General features: G+C 35.3%; 2 protein-coding genes across 2 annotated transcripts; both read right to left on the bottom strand.

The window, feature by feature from the left end:
• Positions 1 to 386: 386 nt before the first annotated feature.
• LOC121262675 (50S ribosomal protein L24-like) lies at positions 387 to 4,848 on the bottom strand. The gene is given in 7 exon segments (XM_041165258.1): positions 387 to 458; positions 461 to 468; positions 2,114 to 2,250; positions 2,352 to 2,455; positions 4,186 to 4,281; positions 4,438 to 4,504; positions 4,609 to 4,848. Coding segments are annotated over 6 exon segments (477 nt in total). The 5' UTR covers positions 4,498 to 4,504; positions 4,609 to 4,848.
• Positions 4,849 to 19,212: 14,364 nt separating this feature from the next.
• Positions 19,213 to 20,323, bottom strand: LOC121261857 (major pollen allergen Ole e 6-like). Its single transcript, XM_041164260.1, has 2 exons — positions 19,825 to 20,323; positions 19,213 to 19,405 (listed from the first exon to the last, which is right to left on the bottom strand). Exons 1-2 carry the CDS (start codon positions 20,024 to 20,026, stop codon positions 19,380 to 19,382), a joined length of 228 nt encoding a protein of 75 aa, XP_041020194.1. The 5' UTR covers positions 20,027 to 20,323; the 3' UTR covers positions 19,213 to 19,379.
• Positions 20,324 to 20,554: the final 231 nt, after the last annotated feature.

The following is a 20,554-nucleotide window of genomic DNA, read 5'->3' as shown; positions in this document are numbered from 1 at the left end:
GTAATCGTTTTGAAAAATAGTTAAATTTACTTTTAAAAAATTAATTTTTTTTAATATAAATTCCGTATTTACTCACTTTTTTCAAAGGTATTACATAGCACATTTGCACTCATGAATGCAAATATCTATTTTCATTTGAACGTAATATTTATTACGAGTACTTCAAAGCAAGCATTCGACTCTTGTAGCAGAAAAATCAGGTGGTCCATACGAGAACATAGCAAGAGCAACTTAAAATAGTAGATCAAAACCGAAAAGGAAGCTGGGCATATACGAGACTTTCTCAACTCATTGAACCCCCCCTTCCCAAAAAACAAGTGTCTACAACATCTTCAAGTTTATTGTCTTGACTCTTGGCATAAAGTTGAAACAAGAAAATGTCTCTCTCAAAGTTCAGGCATGCCCTTCCCTGTTTTAGCATCATAGGTCTTCTCCAATACGAGATCCAGTGTTGTATCCTTGGGCCAGCTGCAAAAGCAAACAACCAATAAAGAAAGTGTCAGGTCATCAACAGCAGAATGGTAAACACAATATGGTATAGTATTCAGAAGCAGCTTTCGAGAACAAAACATTTCAAGAATCCTTGTATGTCTCCCATTTTCTAATTCCTCCTTTCTTTTTTTCCCCCTCAAGTTTAGATTCCGACTTCTAAATCTATTCCAAACGGAAAAACACTGGCAAACATATCTACCGATGGACGTTCAGCTGAAAAGCCATATTGGCACATATTGACAACCTTAATTTCAATCATTCTGCTACTACTGGAAAACTGGTGTTTGAAGAGGCACTTGTACCTTAATTTGAATTATTTTGCAACTACTGGGCAACAGGTGTTACAACAGATATAATTCATATAAAATAGAGGGAAAGGAAAACTTAAGTACGTCACGGGGCAATTGACACATCTACTGTAAAATTGTTTCTCCTTATTTATTGTGCCCATCTTCATTACTTTTACCCATAATGTTTTAAGCCTCGGCCTATAACTTCCTTAATCCATCAACTTGAATTAAATAGTTTTTCTCACAAGCCCATTAATTGCTCTCCCTTGCACATTACCATCTTAATTGACACTATCTATTCCTCTACCTTTGAACGCCTTCATTGCTTATATTTCCTACCACTCACTCATTTACTTAAGCTTCTTATTTAGGCTCCACACATCTTACAAACACCTGGTTTCTTAATGGCACCATATTCTGCACAAACAAATATAGCAAGTCTAATAATGTTCATATGAAATACATGTATACTCCAATTCAGTTTTTTGCATATCATACATATATACATATATAATACATCTGTGTTATGCGTATGCATGTGTAAGTATGTACGTATATGTAGACATTTTACATACGATGAAAATATGCCATCAATAGACCTTCACAACTTTTCTGAACAAGAATTTGACCACTAATGGTTAAAATAATAAAAGTTTCAATGCATTTTCTTAACTTCAGTTCATGTGAGGCATATTGAATAACTGCCTTCATAGTTGGCAATCGAAATTCAAAATGCCGTTCCATATTCCTCTCTTTAGTTTTATGTTATATGAGATCCTTAACTAGAAGTAAGGCAATGACTTCAAGCCTCTCATCTCATGGCTCACGTCCAACACCTAGAGAGATTCTCATGTTTTCACAAGTCAGGCAAACTAAACACATCTATGTAATATAGGAGCTTTCTGAAGATATTGTGATTCTGGAATTCCCCATAATCGTTATATAGCACAATTCAGCCTAATAATTGGGCACCACAATATCCCCAATCAAAACTATTAACATGTCCGTGAGGGCATATTTGACAACAGTTCCCTCGAACCACATGAGATTACCAAGTTCGATTCTAATACTGAATGTCACAACTCGAGAAGATTCACACAGTGCCTTCACAAACAATCTTGGGTACTGCACATGCAGTCTTCCCATAATTGAAAATTCATACATAAACTATAAGGGCAACTGTATATTTTCGGTAGAGATTTTGGGTGGTCTAATCACAACATTTGCAATAAAGAAAAACAAATACATCTGAATAACATCCACTGAGTTAAACAGGAAAAAATTAAGAATGAAAAGCAAAAGAGGGAGGGGATTAAGCTTTGGATAAGTACCAACTGTAGGCCTTGGTGTAGTCCTTATCTTCAAGATTTCAGGACGAGGTATTATGGATCCCGATGCTCCCAGACCCCTAGATACTCTTACTTTAGTGCCATCTTCTAGATATCTAGATCCGACCTTACATGGCTTCCTGCATAAGTAAACATTACATATTACTTCTGAGAAATAAATACAAAACAAAGAAAAGAATACCAAGGATAGGTAAAGAAGATTCCAAAAATAATTCCGCACCCTGTTACTGGGTCAACAACTTGAACATTCGATACGTGCAGTGGTGCTTCAACTGTAAATATTCCACCTTCATGACCTTGCCCTTGTTTGATATGCTTTTTTACCTGGAAAAAGGTACAAAAAACAAATTGGAAAATAAGTGGTAAAGCTATGTCTAATACATGTTTTGTTATGGCACAAAATTACACAATCCATGCAAATATTGGGGTTTGGGTACTTACAAAAAAATATATATTATTGGACATGTGAAAAAATGGTTATAATATAAGCACAAAAGAAAATAAAATGACCATCAAGAACAAAAAATCCTATTAAATGATGAAAACATAATGTTAAAAATTCAGACATGTCATAACATATGCACTTAACAAAGAATCATGCCACCAGGTTCTTGGCTGCATAGTATAATTTTTTTTTTATAAGATCATGCACAAGATCATAAATTTGAAACTCAAAACGATTACTATGGGACATTCTGATGCATTTTCTTTAACGTGATACATTATAAAAGCAAGGAGGATTGGACAGGTAACATAAGAGAGATCTTTTAAAAATAAAAGAAAGAAAAAGATTCAGGAGTGGTTTGGATTCAGAGATGAGTTGAGATGGTTTGTGAATAGTAGAATAAAAGTTAAATTATTTATTATATTTTCTGTGGGGATTTGGGAAAGCTGTTTTGGGATTTGAAAAAGTTGAATTGTTTATTATATTTTGTGTGGAAATTTGTTTGATTTGCTTTGATCTCGAAAACTATTGCACAGTCACAAAATACTGCATTAAAAAATTTGGAATGTAATTTGAATATATTTATTTATGTATATATTATAAATAATGGAGAAACCTCATGTTAATAAGAGTGAATTGTGACTAAAAGCACTTGGTTAGTCCCATAAACTATGAGGGGGATGGTGGGACAGTTCAAAGCTCAAAAGAACACAAGGTTAGAGCATCATAAAAAGAAGATTACTAGTCAGTAAGATAAGGAAATATGTATCTTTTAAAAATAGTGAAATAATCCAAAAACTCAATTTAATCTTGCATATACCATTTGCTGCTTGAACAGAATAATAGCTAAAAAAATAGTGTATGTTGTAAAGACATACTTATTCAACTTAACCATCATACTACATTTTTATGCGAATTCCCTATAATATTGCTTAGCACATCATATCGATCACTTTTGCTTTCTTTATCTTCCTGGTTCATCATGAACAAATGAGGACATGCACTCACCACCAGGCACTACAGTAACGAATCAAGGTTCCCTCAAGTTCTTGCCCAAACATGAGGCTCTCGAGTGAGAGAAAGAGTGACACATAAAGTGGATCCTACAGCATTTATTGTTGCCCGTAAAAATATTTCGAGCAATATTAAATGAGCAGTAAATGATACACGATCCACTTCATGTGTCTATTTCCCATTTGAGCCCCTTAAGTTCGGGTAAGAACTTGATGGAATCTTTTTCCTACATTAACATACACTAGAAGTGAGGCTATTGAAACCCACTAGAGCAACATATTTTTTCATAAATGCTATTCCCATGTCATAAACCATACAATATTCAGTTTTCATTAGGTGGAACCATTATGTTTTGGCTCTTCTCCACATTCTTACGGGGTGATCATGGAGACCGCATTCCAATCGGGATTGAACAATCTGGGTTGTCATAAACCATACAATATTTAGTTTTCATTAGGTGGAACCATTATGTTTTGGCTCTTCTCCACATTCTTACGGGGTGATCATGGAATTTGCCTATGATTTTCTCAACTGAGATTTTGATCTAGTTTAAATAAATTGAACAATGTACTAGAAAAAAGTCAGAGTTTCTAACCAAATTCTTGCCGTCGACGATAACGCGATTCTGCGAGCGAATTACGCGCTTAATCACACCCGTCTCTCCTTTGTCTTTGCCCCTTGTTATCATCACCTGAACAATTACGCCGAGACGAGAAAAATGGAAAATGAAAACAATTAAAACCGTAAAAATAATGAAAAAAAAAAAACCATGGAACAGATAAAACAGAAAACGAAAATAGACAAAGCAAAGAGTTAAAAAAAAATGATCTCGGATTGTCTTTCTTACATTATCTCCTCTGAGGACTTTCCAATGCCTAATGAGTTTCTGAGCCGCTTTCCAACCCATTTCAACCCCTTTCAAACAGCAAAAGGGAACAACCGAAAATGAAATCACTTTCACCAGTAGTTCAAGAAAATGGCGTCGATGAGACTCAATTGGAATTGGGTTATAGGAATTTTACCCTAAGACCCAAGCCTGAAGTGCTGGGATTCACTCGCTCGCTGTTAGTCCTCGAGTTTTTGTTTTGTTATCTTTATATGCAATAGGGTCGTTTTCCTTTCCCTCTGGACATCAAGCAATAGGGTTTTTGTCTTCTGAGTTTTGAGACCTAATAGCCTAAACCCTCACGAGTCTCGTGGCCCTGTGGACAGACGTTATTCAGGTTTCTGGTTCTGCAAGTTCACCGGACCATTTTATTTGGGATAAATACGACTATACCACACTTTCGAATATAATTTCATTAGATAAAATGTGAAAATTTATTACTTTTTTGGATTATGCTTTATTTTATTTAAAGAAAATTTAGAAAATTAATAGACAATGTCATCTCATCATAATAAAATAAAAAGTGAGATGAGATTATAACATGTAGAAATTTTCAAAATAAAAGTGTATGATTTAAGATCTATATAGGTCCACTAACTAAAATCTTTTTAACAATCTCCCACTTAGACCATATTAGTCACCGGAAAACTAGTAAACGTTATGAGCTCAAACTATAATTCTTAAATTTTATGAATGTCATATCAAAACAATCCAGTTCATTGAATAATATCAATATAGAATCATGACAGTAATTGTCACATTTATCGTGACAAGACCTATCGATGGTCACAAATACTAACATCATCGACAACATAGATCAAGAACGGATATATAGCATAGAAATTTTATGTGATGTGATCATTTATCTTAGTAATCACATTGGGCCAAGAAGAATCAGATTTGGAGTTGATCCAACTGAAATCCTAAATGGACCCCTCTCCATACCCTAAATTGAAACTCATTGGTTAGGCCCATTTTTAGCCTACCGAAAATCACTGAAGAAGTTTCTTTCCCCTCCTAAGGCTAGGTCTATGGTTGGAACCCACTCAAGTGCTAACCTCAAATAGTCACTTGATGGGAATAAAAAGGACTACCCAAACCTTAGCCCATCCACTCGACTAGTTTTGGCAACAGGGGACAGCAGCTGTGCAGCTCACTTTTTATCTATCTTTTGGCTGCCAACCTCCCATCCAAGGGTCACTCAACCACCCCATGCCAGCCCTCTCTCATGTATATCATGCCTTCCTCATTCCTCATTTCATACTTTACATCTTTCTTCACTTTTTGAGAGAAAAATCGATAGAGAACTTTTGGAAGAGTTTTTGATAGTTCTTGTCTTGCACTTTCTAGCCCTTTGTAAGTCAATTCTCATGACACTATCCATCATGGCTTTTATTCCTCTGTGAGTCTAGTTTACGTTGGTATATGTTGGGTAATTTTTCATGGAGTCTTGACAGGTAAAAGTTTGATTTGAACATGCAAAGGTCTTACTGGGTGACAATTTTGATACTTGTGTGAAACTTTGCTATTTTGATGAAGTTTTTTGTGAAATATGGGTAGATCTTGCTATGGTGAAGTATTAACATGTGTATATTTAAGTTAGGTTTGGATTCATGGCATATTAATATTTTTATAAAATAGTTTTGCATGATTTTGAAAATTTAGAAACTGGAAGGTTAAAAAATGTTTATGTTTTGGTGAAGTTATAGTGTTTGGATTTAGAAACTTGATCTAATGGCTTTGATCTTCACATATGATATTCTTAAGGCTTTGATCTATGTATTAAAATTTTATTTTTTGAAAATATTGGTTTAAATCTTTGGTAGAATGATTTTATACATGCAATAGTTTGTTTATAACTCAATCTAAAAGCTCGGGTTTGTATTGTGTTTTGTTGAAGTTTGTGCCATGTGATGCTAGATCTAAGGCTGAGATCAAGTTAAAACTTCAATGTGAGGTATATGACTTTATTTATTGAAGTTTTATTTCATAAGAATCAAGGATCTAGTGTTTTTATTTCAAGTCAAAAGCATGTTATACAAGGTTTTGGTGTTTTTGAAGTATTTTGTGATTTTGGTTGTTTAATCAAGCATGCCATATCACTTTTGGAGTCCATGGAGTTGTTTTGGAAGCATTAGACTAAGAATATTATGAGTTGGTCCTCTTTTTTTCCTAAATTTGTTGTTTTCGCATTTTTGTTGATGTAGTGAGTTTAAGATTTTTAAGAAATGTGTATGTTGATGCCTTAGTATGATTTTAAAACCTATAATGTGACTTTTAATGTTGCGAAAATTGGTTTAAGCAAATTAGTTTGATGATTTGTCAAAATACAACAAAAATCAAGTTTTTGCCTATAATGTGAACCGGCCAAGGAGTAGTTCTCTTAGTTGTGTATTGTTTTTATGAAATGTGTATGTTGATCTCTTAGCATGACTTTATAACCTATAATGTGATTTTTTTAATGTTTCAAAAATTGGTTTAAGCATTTTAGTTTGATGATTTTTCAAATTGCAACAAAATTCAAGTTTTTGCCAGTAATGTGAATCTGCCAAGGAGTAGTTCTCCTAGTTGTGTATTGTTTTAAAATTTTCTGATTGGATATTTCCGTTTAGGACAAAATTTACATGAGGAACGTAGATTTTGATAAGTTTGGAATTAGTATGCAAAATCCTTATTTTATGGGTAAAATTGTAAGTCCCTACAAGTAGAGGGTTAAATTCACAATTTAGGCATAAATCTATAATTTTTATATTTTTAAGTATTTAGTGAGATATTCTAACCTTTAGAAATATCTCATTTCAATTCATGACCTTTACGCTCATTTTACATTACGCACAATCATTGTAAATTAGCCTCTAACATACTTTGGTGTATTTGTGTATGTAAGGTGGTAAGACTATTATAGTCATATTCTTGTCACTTACAATCATTATAAATTGTTATAATATTTCATGCCATGTCATTTATTGCAAGGACATGCTTATATTTTACATGCTATGTTATGCCATATCATCTATCGCATGTTCATTTTGTTTCATGCCATGCCATGTCACATGCATAGAGTATGTCATGAAATAAATATTTTCAATTCATTTGGAGTATTTTATTTTTATCACAATCTCAAGTTCTAGAATGGAGAGTTATCCTGGTGGAACTTCATTGTTCACACTGGAATATTTAAACTGGTGTGGAATTCCCTAGGTTGACAAAGTACCGTCAACAGGCTTCAAATGAGACCTTAGTAACTAGTTGTTGGAGCGAATTAAGGAACCCAATGGAGTGGTGCCAACCTCATGTTTATTAGTTTTTAAATCAGTTTAGTTATCATGACGTTCTCACAGATGGTGCAGATGTCTGTGATGTGATGTGGTACTAACAAGAGCACATGGAAACCCATGTAGCATCCACATGTTCATGTTTAATCAACTATGTATATGTTAAAGAAGTTTTCAAGTTTAGTTCAATCAAGTCATGTGTGTCTATCTTCAGTCACATTTTTTTTCAGTTAAGCACATGTTATGCTAGTTGCCAAGTCATGTCATGCATATTCATGTCACGATGCATCTACATCATTTTATTGTCATGGATGCATAAGTAAACTGTTGGTAGCTTGGTAACTTACTTTATAAACAAATCTCACTTTGTAGTCCCAACTACCATACCTTCCAGAATGGTAGATGATGTGTTAAGATCTAGAGATCCTGCCCTCGAAAGACTGGACGAGGTTGAGTAGTCCACAATTAGACGTTAAGGAACTGATAACTCCGGCTATCTGCTTTTTAGATGCAATTCTAGAGTCATAACTGAGTTGCGTGAGCAGCTCAGCAATTTAGTATAGTAAATTTTATTTCCAAACTATATTTATGGAATGTTGTCTCTAGTACTCTTTATGTTATAGACCTGTTGGAAAAGTATTGTAACTTTTTGGATATTTGTTTATCATGTGAAATTATGAAGTATGTCTATGTTTTTGGGATATAGTACTAATGGTACATTGTATTGCTCAAAGAAAAAGAATTTATCCACAACGAATATTGCGTACTGCTAGATGCATGCTAGGTACACTGCATATTTAACTATCATGAATGGGGGTATGTAAGCTTATGTTGCATGTCTAGACGCTTCAAGCTCCATCAAATCCCAAGTGGAACTCGGGGGGCGTCACAATCTTGGAAAATACTTCACACAACAGGGCTCGGCTCTAAATTACAACTCTGCCTACCTTCCACAATTGGATGGGCAGATAGAAGCTCTCAACAAATGTTTGGAAGGCTACCTACGGTGCTATGTAGGCACAAACTAAGGAAGTGGTCTCAATGGTTAGCTATAGTTGAATGGTGGTATAACAGCACTTACCACACTTCAACTAAGCTCACTTCATTTGAGGCCCTATATGGATATCCTTCACCCAAAATTTTGACCTATGTTCTAGGGACCTCAACAAATGAATCACTTTAAGTCTACAGAATAGATTTACAGGTGCTAAAAGAAGATTTGGAAGGGGCTCAAAATAGAATGGAAATTTATGTTGATAAGAAGCGCACCAAGAGACATTTTGAGGTGGGGAACTGGGTTTACCTTTGCTTGTAGCTGTATAGGCAGAAATCCCTTGCTAGTTGCCTCAATTTGAAGTCGTCCCTCTGATTTTATAGGCCTTTCCAAGTCACTTAGTGCATTGGGGAAGTTGCTTACTAGTTGAATCTTCCATCTTCTTCAAAAATCCACTCAACCTTTCATGGCTCTTGGCTCAAAAAGAAATTAGGGCCTCAGATCCAACCCTTCTGGACTCTCTAACCAATTGATTCCAATGGAGAACTACTTCTAGAACCTAAAGCCATAATAGACTGCCGTTTGAAATGCCAAGGGATCGGCTAGTGACTGAAGTCTTGATGAAGTGGAGTGGAGCTACAATGGAAAACAACAATTGGGAGCTGTTGTGGAAGCTCTAACAACTTTATACCCACCTTGTGGGCAAGGTGCTCTATGGGGGAGAGATTGTTAAGAACCCTAATTGAAGTGGCGATCGGCGCACATGGAAAAGTGAAGAAGAAGAAGAAGAGAAGATTTGTGTTAATACTGGGACAACACCGTTTAAGGAAGTAAAGAAAAGATGCAAAAGTGTTGTGATGTAACTATGCATTTTGTTGTCTGTGATGTAACTAGTTGTTTTTACAATCATTTTATAATTCCTTGCTTTCAGTTATAAGTTCTTATTTTGTGTAAGTGCTCTGGGCATACGTGGGTATAAGAAGAAAGGAGAAAGATAGCAAAGGGTATCTTTGAGCTTGTAATTCGGTGAATATTCTGGAGGAGTGGTGCCTCGAACTATCCATTGTTATCTTCAAGCAAAATGATGAATATATGATATTTCCAGTTGATTTCATTCACGCCGGTTTCCATTTATTTTCCTTTTTCTCTGTAGCTCTCCAGCAAGTTCTTAATAGGTTCTTCATGCTGCAGTCTAGGAGGTGTTGTTAGGATTGGGCGACAGCGACAGTGGCAAAAGGCAGATGTGAAACCAACAAGGGGAAGAAGAATCACATAGTAGAGAGAATAAGACCAAATGGAAAGTGAGAAAAGCTTACTGACAACAAGAAGTGGTAGCGTGGCACAGTGACAAGAGCTGTGGATGTAGAGGGAGAAGAAAGAAACAAGGTTTAATGCACTTGGTTAAAGTGGCGTCGTTTTGTCCTCATTTATTTTCCTATCTTATAGGCGGGTTGAGCTTAATTGGGTTTTTGGACTGGGTCATGACACGTGCTCTTAAAGATAAATAACGTAATCTTCTCTGCCTATTTCATCTCCTTAGTAGTATTTCCTACTAAGGTTATTTAGGTATTTACGTATTAGTAAAATAAAACTCAATAATGGTTTGGTAATCTACATTCGCATCTTGCATTATGACAAATGTAACCAGCTTGTCCTCTCAATATTTTTTAGAGGAATTTCAATTCGTTTCTTTTCAAATACATATCCCTAGGTTGTGTACACTCACTACCCTGAACATCCTTAATGATTTTGACATTCTTCGTCTCAATTATGGTATTACCTAAACTGCAATAAAACTTGAAACTCATTGATCTCTCCATGTATCCAACAAAAGTAGCAGCTAATTGGTCGAGTCCAGTTTTATATTATTAGGCCTATAGGGCCTAGCCTCAGCTGGAGGACCTTAAACATGAAAATGCTTAATATTAAGCCTTTTCTAGTCCATTAACTTATATAGGATTTTAGCTACTGCTTTATAGGTGCTCGATTAAGGATGTAATTCGTGAGCTTTATGGTCTCTCCCCACAGTGACTCTAGTAAAGAAGAATGACTTATCATACTTGATGACTTGTATAATTTAGTATATTTTATCACTTCTTAACTTTAAATTTTAGTCTAATTTTATTTATTTTTGTTGATTTTAGATTTCATTATCGTCATTAAATTTTATTTCAGATTTGAAGAAAATGAAGATTCTAATTTTGGCAGCCCATTGTTTGGTGACTCTCTCTCATTTAATGAAGAATTAGGCATTTCAAAAAATAAAAGTTAAGAGAGAGTTTTACGTAGAGGGAACTTTTTGCAAGCATGAAGTTTTGGCTTTATGTGGGTTTCTATCGACGAAAATGGAGTAGAGATTAGAGAATGACTTTGGCAGTTTGGTTTTATGAGAGTTTCACGCGTGGGGCCCTTTTGGTTTTGAATTGAAAATGAGATGCAAAGCTGTAGTTTGACTTGGCATGCAATATGGTGATATGTGAAGGAAGCAAGCTTTAGCTGGACTCTATTCAAAATGGCTAGCGCGAAACGGATTGGACGGGATAAAAAAAAAAAAAAAATTCAAGTTGGGTTAATCTGGCTACTACACGCACGGAAGAGAAAAGGATTGGGAATTCTGGTTTCCGAAAAAAATAAAAAAGAGAGAAAGGTAACGAAAAAAAAGGGACGAAAAAGAAAAAGGCACGAACTGAGCAGAAGAAAAAAACAAAAGAGAGCAGATTTTTTTTTGGCTTTTTGCACATTTGACGAGGGATGATTTTTCTTTTTAATCTTGGACACTGCAACTTGTAATTGAGAGGCTGGGAATGCGAGAAGCATTTTGTTATGGATTGGAGAGGTGCTGGAGTAGGAGGATTGCAGACTGGCTATGGGTGTTGTGGGCAAGGTGCGGTATGAAGGGAAGCTTGTGTGTGGTGTTCATAAGATAGAAGTAGAAAGGTGGTTGATGACAGTTAGTTGGATGCGGGCAACTAAGAACGGCGTCGTATGATGTAAAAGTAGTTTCATTCTTTAATAGAACGTTGCCGTTTAATGTCTTTTCTTCTTATTAATTGTAAACGCAGTCGTTTCACTTACAGGAGTTACAATAAGTGTTGTTTAAACACTGCAGTTTTGTTCAAACAAATACTATAAATAGAAGGAGTTGGGAGGAAAAGATCCCAACGGATAATTCATGCAATTACAGATTTCTCTCTTTCTTCTTCACCTTGTTCTTCTTCTCTTCTCTCATTCTGGAGAGTGACTTCTCGAATAGGTCGAGTTTGGGTCCATTACAGTTGGTATTAGCTATGGCAGAAGGAACGCGTTCGTATGCTCAAATAGTTGATTCAATGAATCACTTGTGGCAACAACAAGAACGTCAACAAAAACAAATCGAAGATGCGATTTGTTTATTGTTGAAGCAGAAAGAGGCGGCACGATTAGAAAGAGAAACACAAGATAAAAAGTTTCAGGAGGTTTTACAACAGATCTCAAAGATTTATTGTCAGGATTCTGAAGATCCTGGTAATAGACATCAAGATAATCAAGATCAACACACGATGCACAGAACTAAAGATGTGGAGGATGGCACGGGGGACGTGCACCAAAGAGAGCTTGTGAACAGAGGTTTTGTAAGGGGTATTAAATTGGATTTTCCTAGGTTTCATGGTGGTAATCCATCACCATGGATCTATCGTGCGAATCAGTACTTCCTGTATCACCAGGTTCCTCCTGGCCAACGTATTTTCATTGCTTCTTTCCACATGGATGATGAAGCCTTGGTCTGGTTTTAGGATGCTAGTGAGACAGGAAATTTTCTTTCTTGGGAGGACTTCATCAAGGCTATTCAGATCCGTTTTGGATCTACTCCATATGATGATCCTATGGAGTCACTTACTCGACTTAAGCAGGTTAGTACAGTTAATGATTACAAATCTGAGTTTGAGATTCTTTCCAATCGTATTAGAGGCTTGTCTGGGAAAAACAAGTTGAGCTGTTTTTTGAGTGGCCTGCGTGATGAGATCAGATTACCTGTTAGGATGTTGAATCCTTTATCTTTGAATGATGCCTTTGGTTTAGCCAAAATCCAGGAACAGTATGTGGTGAGTATAAGGAAACTTTGGAGAAATTCACTTACTGATTCGAGTAAGTTTAGTCCAGAGTCGAATTTGCTAAAGTCTGGACAAACTCCTTCAATTTTAGGAGCACCGAGAGATTCTCCTTTAGCTAGGCTTCCTTATCATAAGGTTTCTGAGTCTCAGATGGTGGAAAGGCGTAAGAAAGGCCTTTGCTATTTCTGTGATGATAAATGGCAGTCAGGTCATAAATGTGCAAGGCCAAAGCTATTCTTTCTAGAAGGTATGGAATTTGGTGAGTCGAGTGGTGAAGAAAATGTTGATGCTACTAGTGAGTTGGTTGTTGAGCCTGTGGAAGTTGAAGCTGAGATGGCTTCTATTTCATTACAGTCTATGGTAGGTGGAGGAGGACCTAAGACCATGAGACTTATAGCTTGTATTGGCAAGAAGAAGTTGATAATTTTAATTGACACTGGCAGTACACATAATTTTGTGGACACTATGGTTGCTGCTCGATGTGAATTACATGTGCAACTTGGCCAAGCTATTAGTGTTAAAGTGGCTAATGGTCAGCTCATTGATAGTACTGGTAAATGTGTGGATGTGCCCTTGTCAATTCAGAGCATACCTTTCATAATTTATTTTTTTTACATTTCCTTTGGGAGGATGTGATGCAATTCTTGGCATTCAGTAGTTATCTACCTTGAGTCCTATTCTCTGGGACTTTGTCAATATGAGTATGCAGTTTCAGTGTAATGGCCAGAAAATTTCTTTAAGAGGTTTAACAATCTCTCAGTCAAATCTTATTGATGATGATGAGTCCTTTGAGACTTTTGGTTGTGGAAGTAAATGAATTTTTCTGCAAATAGTGGCTTGTAGTTCCATTGAACCTTCATCATTGCAGGATGTACAAGTGCAGCAACTTCTGCAGCAATATAAGGAAGTTTTTAACGAGCCTACTGGATTGTCACCCAATAGGTCTCATGACCACAAGATCAATTTGAAACAGGAAACTTCTGCTATCAGTGTTAGGCCTTATAGATATCCTTTTTATCAGAAAACAGAAATTGAAAAAATTGTTAAGGAGCTCTTGAATTCTGGGGTTATTAGGCCAAGTCAGTCACCTTTCTCCTCTCCTGTGTTGCTTGTCAGGAAGTCTGATGGCACATGGAGAATGTGTATTGATTATAGGGCCTTAAATTAAGCCACTATTAAAGACAAATACCCCATTCCTGTTGTGGATGAGCTCTTGGATGAACTTTCAGGTTCTACAATTTTTTCTAAGTTGGATCTTAGGGCTGGTTATCATCAGATACGTATGAGGGATGAGGATATTCATAAAACTGCATTCAGAACTCATGAAGGGCATTATGAATTTCTTGTAATGCCCTTTGGCCTCATTAATGCCCCTTCAACATTTCAAGGCCTTATGAATGAAGTTTTCAGGCCATTCCTTCGGCAGTTTGTCATTGTTTTCTTTGATGACATACTAGTTTACAGTAGTGATATGTCTTCTCATTTGGATCATCTCTCTACTGTTTTGCAAACCTTACAGCACCATCAACTTTATGCTAAGCAGTCAAAGTGTAAGTTTGCATGTCAAGAAATTGAATATTTGGGCCATCTGATTTCCAAGGAGGGAGTGAGGGCAGATCCAAAAAAATTGGAATCTATGGTCACTTGGCCAATACCAAAAAACCTGAAGGCATTAAGCGGTTTTTTAGGCTTGACAGGTTACTACAGAAAGTTCATTAGGGGCTATGGTCAGATTGCTGCCCATTTGACTTCCTTGTTGAAAAAAGATGCATTTGTTTGGACAGATTCTACTACCAAGTCTTTTAATGATTGGAAAGTTGCTGTCACTAGCCCTCCTGTTCTTGCCTTGCCTGACTTCACTTGTGATGCTTGTGCAACTGGCATAGGAGCAGTTCTGATGCAAGACCAAAGGCCCTTAGCCTTTTTCAGTCAAGCCTTGAAGGGGAAAAATTTAACTCTTTCCACTTATGAAAAAGAACTTCTAGCCTTAGTGCTAGCTGTTAAGAAATGGAGACCATATCTTTTAGGAAGTGCTTTTGTGATCAAAACTGATCACCATAGCCTTAAATATTTGCTTAAGCAGAAGATTGGCACTGTTGCTCAACAAAGATGGCTTTCTAAGCTTCTTGGTTATGAATTTACTATTGAGTATAAGTAAGGGGTGGAGAACAAGGTGGCTGATGCCTTGTCTCGAAAAGATCAGGTTGGTGAGTTTGGAGAGTTGGCAGCATTGTCATTTCCCACACCAACATGGCTCTCAGAATTGAAAGCGGCTTATACTGCATATCAAGACACACAGAAACTAGTCACTGCATTGCAACTTGATCTTACTTCTCATTCTGCATTGAAACTGGGGCATGGTATTTTGTTTAAGAAAGACAGAATTTATGTGCCAAATTCCTTGTCCTTGAAACAACAGATTTTGAATTACTTGCATTCTAGTCCTGCTGCTGGCCATTCTGGATTCCACAAATGTTTGCACAAAGCAAGACTAGAATTTTATTGGCCTGGTCTCAAACATGATGTTAAGCAGTTCATTCGAGAATGTGACATCTGTCAAAGGAATAAGATCCAAAATGTCCTTCCAAAAGGGTTTTTACAGCCCTTACCTATTCCTGACCACATATGGACTGATCTTTCAATGGATTTTGTTGAAGGATTGCCCATTTCTAGAGGATATTCTGTCATTATGGTGGTAGTGGACAGATTATCAAAATATGCTCATTTTATGCCTTTGAAGCATCCATTTACAGCTGCTCAAGTGGCCTCACTGTTCTTCAATAATGTTTTTAAGTTACATGGTTTACCTAAAACTATTGTTTCTGATCGTGGTTCAACATTTACTAGTTCATTTTGGAGGGAACTTTTCAAGTTGCAAGGAGTTAATCTTTCTTATTCATCAGCTTATCACCCTCAAAGTGATGGCCAAACAGAAGCTGTCAACAAATGTCTTGAACATTTTCTGAGATCTTTCTCTGGTGACAAACCCAAGCTATGGGTGGATTGGCTTTCATTAGCTGAATGGTGGTATAATTCCACCTTTCATACTTCCACAAAGTTGACTCCATTTGAAGCTATGTATGGGGTTCCTCCAATTAAACTTCAGGCTTATATTCCTGGTTTGACTACCAATCAGACAGTGGACCAGCTCTTGCAAACTCGAGAACAGATTCTCTTTACACTCAAATCCAATTTATCTTTGGCTCAAGATAGAATGAAGTTTTATTATGACAAACACAGGACTGACAGGGAATTTTCTGTGGGGATCGGGTTTATCTTAAACTCCAACCCTATAGATAGCAATCTGTGGCACTCAGAAGGAACCTTAAACTTTCACCTCGATATTTTGGGCCATTTCAGATCACTCATAGAATTGGCAAAGTGTCATATCGTTTATGCTTACCTTCAGATTCACTCATACATCCAGTTTTTCATGTTTCTGTCTTGAAGAAAAAAATTGGGGATCAATTTACACCTATCTCTACCCTACCTCCAGTGGGCTTGCAGGGAGAGTTAAGGCCTCAGCCTGAGAAAATCTTAGAGAGAAGAAGTGTCAAGAAGAATAATAGAGCCTTGGTGGAAGTCTTGGTCCAATGGGAAGGTGCTGGAGTGGAAGATTGCACATGGGAACCTTATTGGCAGCTTCGGCAGCAATTCCCTCACCTTGTGAGCAAGGTGCTCTAAAGGGGGAGAGTGTGTTACGGATTGGAGAGGTGCTGGAGTGGGAGGATTGTAGACTGGTTATGGGGTGTTGTGGGCAAGGTACAGTATGAAGGAAAGCTTGTGTGTGGTGTTCATAAGATAGAAGTAGAAAGGTGGTTGATGACAGTTAGTTGGATGCGGGCAACTAAGAACGGCATCGTATGATGTAAAAGTAATTTCATTCTTTAATAGAACGTTGCCGTTTAATGTCTTTTCTTCTTATTAATTGTAAACGCAGTCGTTTCACTTACGGGAGTTACAATAAGTGTTGTTTAAATACTGCCGTTTTGTTCAAACAAATACTATAAATAGAAGGAGTTGGGGGGAAAAGATCCCAACGGATAATTCATGCAATTGCAGATTTATCTCTTTCTTCTTCACCTTAATCTTCTTCTCTTCTCTCATTCTGGAGAGTGACTTCTCGAATAGGTCGAGTTTGGGTCCATTACACATTTTCAATGTTTATTTTCTTTTATTTTTCTCTCAAAAAAATTATGATAAATTTGTTTACGTTAAATTTAATTTTTAGCATGAACTAAATTTTCTTTATTTTAAAGAAACGATGTAATTTAGTTCTGAATTATGTTTGCTTTTCTATATTAATTTGAAGTAATTCTCTTTTATGTTTGTTTGATTTATTATGAGCTTATTGCTTCTAATTAACTGACCATTAATTAGATGATTTTAATCTTGTGATTTGCTATTGAAAGAGGGATTTATAGGATAAATTTTGGATATTTCGGCATAGGTAAATATAGAGATCGAAAGACTTATATGAACCTATGTAGTATTAAAATTATTAGTCTTATTGCTTTCTTGCTTTATTAATTTGCATACTCTTCTGTAAAATGATGAACAAGAATAATTTTCAATTGACTATCGAAAGAAGCTTTTGGATGTTTGTGGAGATTTGCTAACAAATATAGAGAATTAAATTCAATTAGTTAGATGAGTAAAGCATAGTGAGGGATTATGTGAAATCGATTTCCTAGAAGTTTTCTTTCTCATTGATTTGATCTTCGAACAATATCTTACTTTTCCTTTGAGTATTTTCTTTGAATTAAATTTATTTTAATTTACAATAAAAAAAAATCTTAGTGACTTTTCTAAATAAAGTAGAGATTATTATAATGTTGGTATTTGTCAAAAGTAAGTTACCAATCCCTGAGGACGATACTCTTCTCATCACTTTACTATAAAACTATGATACTGTGCACTTCAATTTTACACCGATCAATACTCCTAACCACGTCCTTTTAAATTTGATTTCATCTCTCAATTACACCATTTTGGTGTGGAGTTCCAGAATGGTGTATTGAGGAACAATAACACATTCTTCTAAATATCTCGCAAATAACTTAGAATGTTATTCACTTGATTCTTCATATTTATCATGATATTCACCATTGCGGTCAAATCTAATGGCCTTAATTTTCCTATCAAGTTGATTTTCAACTGTAGTTTATAAGCCTTAAAAACGTCCAATGCTTGTGCTTTAAGATTAAATATAGATATCCAAAATAAGAATAATAATCTATAAAAGTGATTTTTCATGGTCTAGAGGGAGGCAAATGGATTTAAGGTCTACACTGGTTGATCAACATGGCCAAGTCTATCCAGCATTCCATGTATTTCCTCTATCACCAACGCCTCTATCATTTGCTTTCATGTTCTCCCTAGAGAGACAATCTTTATATGAGGATCGAGATAGACTAGAATTCTCTTACTTGCAAGTCGATGTGGAGAATACACCATCTACACAACTCTCATTGTAGGATTTAATTTGTAGGATTCAAATTTTTAAATTTTTCTTTCAAATTAAATTATATCACGTCAGTAGTATAAAAGGTCTAGCCACGACACCGATTTACAAATATAACTTTTCATTGAGCTAACAAATCGTGTTAGAGGCTTATGTATAAGCATTTTAATTTGAAGGTCCTTTCTTTGACCATTAAGCTGCCCCTTTTCTTCGTGGCTAATAATCTGCCTACGCGAAGGTTCCTCCCACCTTAGCGGATTGTATCCCAAGACAGATTTTGGCCGACTAAGCTTCAACTTATGCACTATATTATATAAGATATAAGATATGTTTTACAACGATCTACTAAAATAAGACAACATGTTAGGAATTTGACATCTTAAAGTTTAAGCAAATGCCTCTCAAGATCTTTAGATTTAGATATTCATATTCATCCTTCACCCTCATGATCTAAGTAAAGAAGAAATAATAATAGAAACATAAAGAAAAAAACACCAAATTTCCCATTAATACTTTTTTTTTCTCGTTTAATAAAATGAGCTACATGTTATTAATTATAGGAAAGAATGATAATTACTGCATATTTTCGAATGGAAAATGATACTTCTACGGGAAAAAATCTTATCGAATATTTGTATGGATTATTTGATTTTTTTACTTAATAGTTAATGAAGTGTTTTTTTAACGTGTTCGTGATTTTTTTTTAAATGTTTAAAGGAGTTTAAAAAATATTTGAAAAAAAAAAATTGCACTGTGGTAGATTGTAGAAGCCCTCAGTGGACGTAACAAGGTCATTTTTTAATTTACAAAACTATCAGATATTTCATATAAAATTATAAAAAAAAAAGTTGTAAAATTATCATTTTCCATTACCGTTTTAAACAAAAGATATTATTCTTGTACCCAAAAAAATAAATTAAATATAACAAGTAGTGTTGTTCTTATTCCATTTTACACATCAATACATTATTAAGACTAGCAATGAGTAAAGAGACTTTTTTGACATAATTTATTGCATGCATTAAATATCTTCCTCAATTCCTCTGCCTTCAACGTTATGACTTGATGATCTTGTTTGCTCAGTAGATTGTGGCTTTAAGTTTTTCTGCAAAAAAATAGACAAATTAATACAAGAAAAAAATCTCATGCTCATTCAAATAAAATGTTGCGTTTAGATGTTAAAATGAGTTGAATTGAATTGAGATGATAAAATATTATTAAAATATTATTTTTTAATATTATTATTATTTTAAGATTTGAAAAAGTTGAATTATTTATTATATTTTGTATTGGAATTTGAAAAAATTATAATGATGAGTTGAGATGAATTAAAGTGAATTGAGTAACCAAATGAAAAAAATTACATCTCCTCACAAGCTGGCGTGAAAAATATATTTTTTATACGTTGATATGATAAGATTTGATTTATAAAAAAATTAATTATTTAATTTTTTTTTTTTTAAATCAGATTCTGTCGTATCAGCCATAAGTAGAATATTAAAAAAATAAATAAAAATTAATTACCTTCATTCTCTGCAGCAGTACAGGAATTGTCGCAATCAATTTCACAGAAGGATCCGCCATTGCCCTTGTTCTTGCAATTTGTATTGCAGACATCGAAGCATGACTTGAACGAGTCCACCGCGGCCTCAACCTCATGATGGAGGCTGAATGCTGCGACGACAACAATGCACATGAGAAACACTGCAACGAACTTGTTGGCCATAATGTCTCTTTGCTTGATGCTTGTGTGTTATGTGGCTGTTTTGCTTTCTCCCTCCCTGTTTCGTTGCTCGGTGGAGAGGATACAAGGTGGAGAAGGTAATTTATACAGGAGACATCCAAGGTTGTTTTTTCTGTTTTTGTTTATGGGTGCTTCCGAGATCTACGGAAGGTTTTGTGGTTCAAATAGGTTTCTGCATTGGATACCCTTCAAACTTGGGCTCCTGAACCATTCAATTTTTCCCAATTTCAGGGCTTTGCTCCTAAACTAATGGGAGAAATAGCTCTTTGCATTTTGCATCATTGTTTGAAGAATAATGCTACTTGTTCCGACGAATGGGTCAGATAAATTATTTTTTGTCTTTATATTTTTATGTTTTTTTGAATATATATATATATATATTTTATTTTTTTAATAAAACATGTGACACCATTATCACGTAATGAAACAATATGAGCGATATAATTAAGACGACATTGTAGCGATACTTGTAGGGTTGGTTTGAATTTAGAAATGAGTTGAAATGTAATG

Source organism: Juglans microcarpa x Juglans regia, chromosome 4S (genome assembly GCF_004785595.1).
Source record: "Juglans microcarpa x Juglans regia isolate MS1-56 chromosome 4S, Jm3101_v1.0, whole genome shotgun sequence".
Lineage (NCBI taxonomy): Eukaryota > Viridiplantae > Streptophyta > Magnoliopsida > Fagales > Juglandaceae > Juglans > Juglans microcarpa x Juglans regia.
The sequence above is the reverse complement of the archived record's forward strand: the minus strand, read 5'-3'. Positions and strand labels throughout refer to the sequence as shown.

Excerpts from the sequence above, each read along its gene's own strand:
- LOC121261857 (XM_041164260.1), bottom strand. The coding sequence starts at position 20,026 with ATGGCCAACAAGTTCGTTGCAGTGTTTCTCATGTGCATTGTTGTCGTC. Across the intron at positions 19,406-19,824 it reads TACTGCTGCAGAGAATGAAG|AAAAACTTAAAGCCACAATC; the intron begins GTAATTAATTTT and ends ATTTTTTTGCAG.